Source organism: Carex rostrata, chromosome 10 (assembly GCF_964058835.1).
Source record: "Carex rostrata chromosome 10, lpCarRost1.2, whole genome shotgun sequence".
NCBI classification, from domain to species: Eukaryota; Viridiplantae; Streptophyta; class Magnoliopsida; order Poales; family Cyperaceae; genus Carex; species Carex rostrata.
The window spans coordinates 7,072,461-7,075,205 of NC_135927.1; the positions used below are offsets into that span (position 1 = coordinate 7,072,461).

The 2,745-nt window shown below is 35.1% G+C and overlaps 1 protein-coding gene across 1 annotated transcript; it reads left to right on the forward strand.

The window, feature by feature from the left end:
• The first annotated feature begins 500 nt into the window (after positions 1-500).
• Positions 501-2,467, forward strand: LOC144560693 (F-box/LRR-repeat protein At3g48880-like). Its single transcript, XM_078309937.1, has 2 exons — positions 501-888; positions 1,952-2,467. The coding sequence occupies exons 1-2, from the start codon at positions 539-541 to the stop codon at positions 2,424-2,426; spliced, it is 825 nt and encodes a 274-aa protein (XP_078166063.1). The 5' UTR covers positions 501-538; the 3' UTR covers positions 2,427-2,467.
• The last annotated feature ends 278 nt before the right edge of the window (positions 2,468-2,745 follow it).

The window sequence follows — 2,745 nt, forward strand, 5'->3', positions numbered from 1 at the left end:
TATATAAGTGCATTAAATAAGTACCAAATTATAATTTAAAATTATATTAGAAGAACACCTTTATGGATTCGATGTCTTCTTTTAGTTATAATATATTAATCTGAATATAGGTCACTTTATTTTGTTCCGTCTAAGATCAGATCAGTAGTAAAATATCTAAGACCTGTGGAGGTTAACATCGCACTTTGAAAATGAGATCAGACTACAGTACTACACGTACTGTTCAAATTAGCTGACCGTGTTTGGTGTGTATGTAGCATTTAGATCCGAAGTTCACATGAGTTAGGAAACAACATATTAATAATTTTAATTTCAGCACTTGCTCGAATATTCAATATTAATTGCATCCGACTCCGACTCGGATATCTGACGAATTGTACTTGTGAATGTTCTCCATTTCTCTTGCAAAACATAAAAAAACTTTCAACCTCTCACAAGCACAGAAAACATATTATTATACAAACGACACCTTCTCCTTACCAATTACCTCTCTACAAACCACCATCTTTGGTTGAGAGAAATAGTGACCAAGCAAAACATGGAAGAAGAGAGGAGATGGGAAGAATTGAATACAGATAGTTTAGTGAATATATTTCGCCGGCTTGGCCTCGAAGACTTGACACTTTCCGTACCATTTGTGTGCCAGTCCTGGTACAAGGTCTCACTCGATCCTACGTGTTGGCAAGTTCTCAAGTTTCGGGGACTGGATTTCATGCCTTGGAGCAACTTGTCAAAAGAATTTAGCAATCGGTATGGCTTCAACGGTCGCTTCTCCTTCTCACGATTTCTCAAACTTTGTGTTGCGAGAAGTCATGGTGAAGCAATTCAAGTCGAGTTCCCTCTGTTATTTGGCGCATCCATAAATGATATAGCATACATTTCACATAGGTAAGTTGTTCTCTCTCTTGGCTTATAATATTGGTCACTTTTACATAGACCCCACTTATTGTATGCTTTTACGTTCTTAGATATCCCCATGTTGCTTTCCAACTTGTAGGCAGGGGTGTCAATGGGTACGATACGGGTAGGGTGGAATCATTTTTATACCCATACCCACTAAGAATTGACTTTATCCATATCCGACTTATACCCGTTAAGAATTTACCTTACCCTACCGTATTTATACCCGTTAAGATTAGCGGGTAACGAAATGGTAGTGGGCAAATAATGAATAATACAAGCAAAATAGTTTTATTATTTTTACAAATAAACCATCAAAACTTATCATGTCAGACATATGTAATTAGAATTACTAATATAAAATTAAAATATAAATATAAAATTAATTCTAAGTAATAGTTTTTTATTAAGCAAAAAAAATCAAAATCACAAATATCTCTTCTGATAAATTCAATTCCTTAGCTAAATAATAAAACATTCAAACAAAAAAAATAAAATATTTAGCATAATATTCTTCTTATGATATAATTTATTTTATATAATTATCCGTTACCCAACGGGTATGAAATAATCTTTAACCGTACCCATAGCCGTTTGTCTAATGAAAAATAATTCTTATCCATACCCATACCCAATACGTTAACGAAAAAAAGATTTTACCCATACCTGTCTTATTGAATATGATACCGGTAGGATAAACGGATAAACGGGTGTCATTGACACCCCTACTTGTAGGAGTAGTCCTTTAGATGTTATATTCCTTTGTGTTGTTGGCTATTTTTTATGAACTATTTTGTTTCTAAGAAAATAGGTGGGCACTCACCACTTTTGTCAAAAAAAAAAAAAAACATATACCCCACTTAGATTTCAATATTTGCTCTTGTCTTTTCTCTTGTTTTGAAAAAGTCTCTTAAGGATTGTTCCACAAATATTGCTTTCAGTCAGAACTTCTATCTAATTAAATGATTTTTTGCTTTTAATATATACTTATTGTTGAACATTAAAACCGCCATCAGTGTATTTTACATCATTCCTTATTATGTTTCAATAGGTGCCCAAAATTGAGGAAAGCCACACTTCCAAATTTACTATCAGAGGATGAACCCCACTTGCCAGAAATTATAGGTAGATGGCATGAGCTCGAACAACTTGAAATGCAATGCAAGCCGTCGTCATTTCCAGGGTTGGTTAACAACCTCAGCCCAAAATTGAACAGCTTGAAAATGTTTGGATCCTTCAAAAAGGATGATATCTCAGTTCTTGTCAACAAGCTACCAAAGATGAAGTGCCTGTGCCTTAGCAAATCTTACTTGCAGAAAGATGAGTTGCTGTCAATTTTGAATGGTTGCAAAAGCTTGGAAGAATTGGTTGTGAGAGATTGTGTTGGATTTGAGGTCGATGAAGAGATTTTGAAAAGAGTTATGCATGCCGGGATCAAAGTTTTCGAGCACGAGGGATCAAAATTGGTCTATGAAGACGGTTATGAGACTGATGAATGTGATCCTCCCTATGTACATGTTTTGTGAGATTGAGATTAGTTTTATTTTGTAGATTTTATTGAATATATTGTAAGGTACTTTCCCATGGCTCATGGATCGATTGGGACTCGCATCTGACTTGATCACTAACAGCCCACTCATTATTGGCTCGAGCTGTTAATAAGCTAGCTCGCCACTAGGTTGGTCTAGAATTAACAAGTTTAAGTTGGGCCTAGTTGGCTCGCGAGCTAGCGGGCCAACTTGGTCTAGGTAAGAATTTGGGTGAATTTTATGTTGTCCAGCTCGGTCTAAATATGAATTTGTGATTTTTTATGAATTTATGTGAATTTTGTCATTCTGTGAAGCT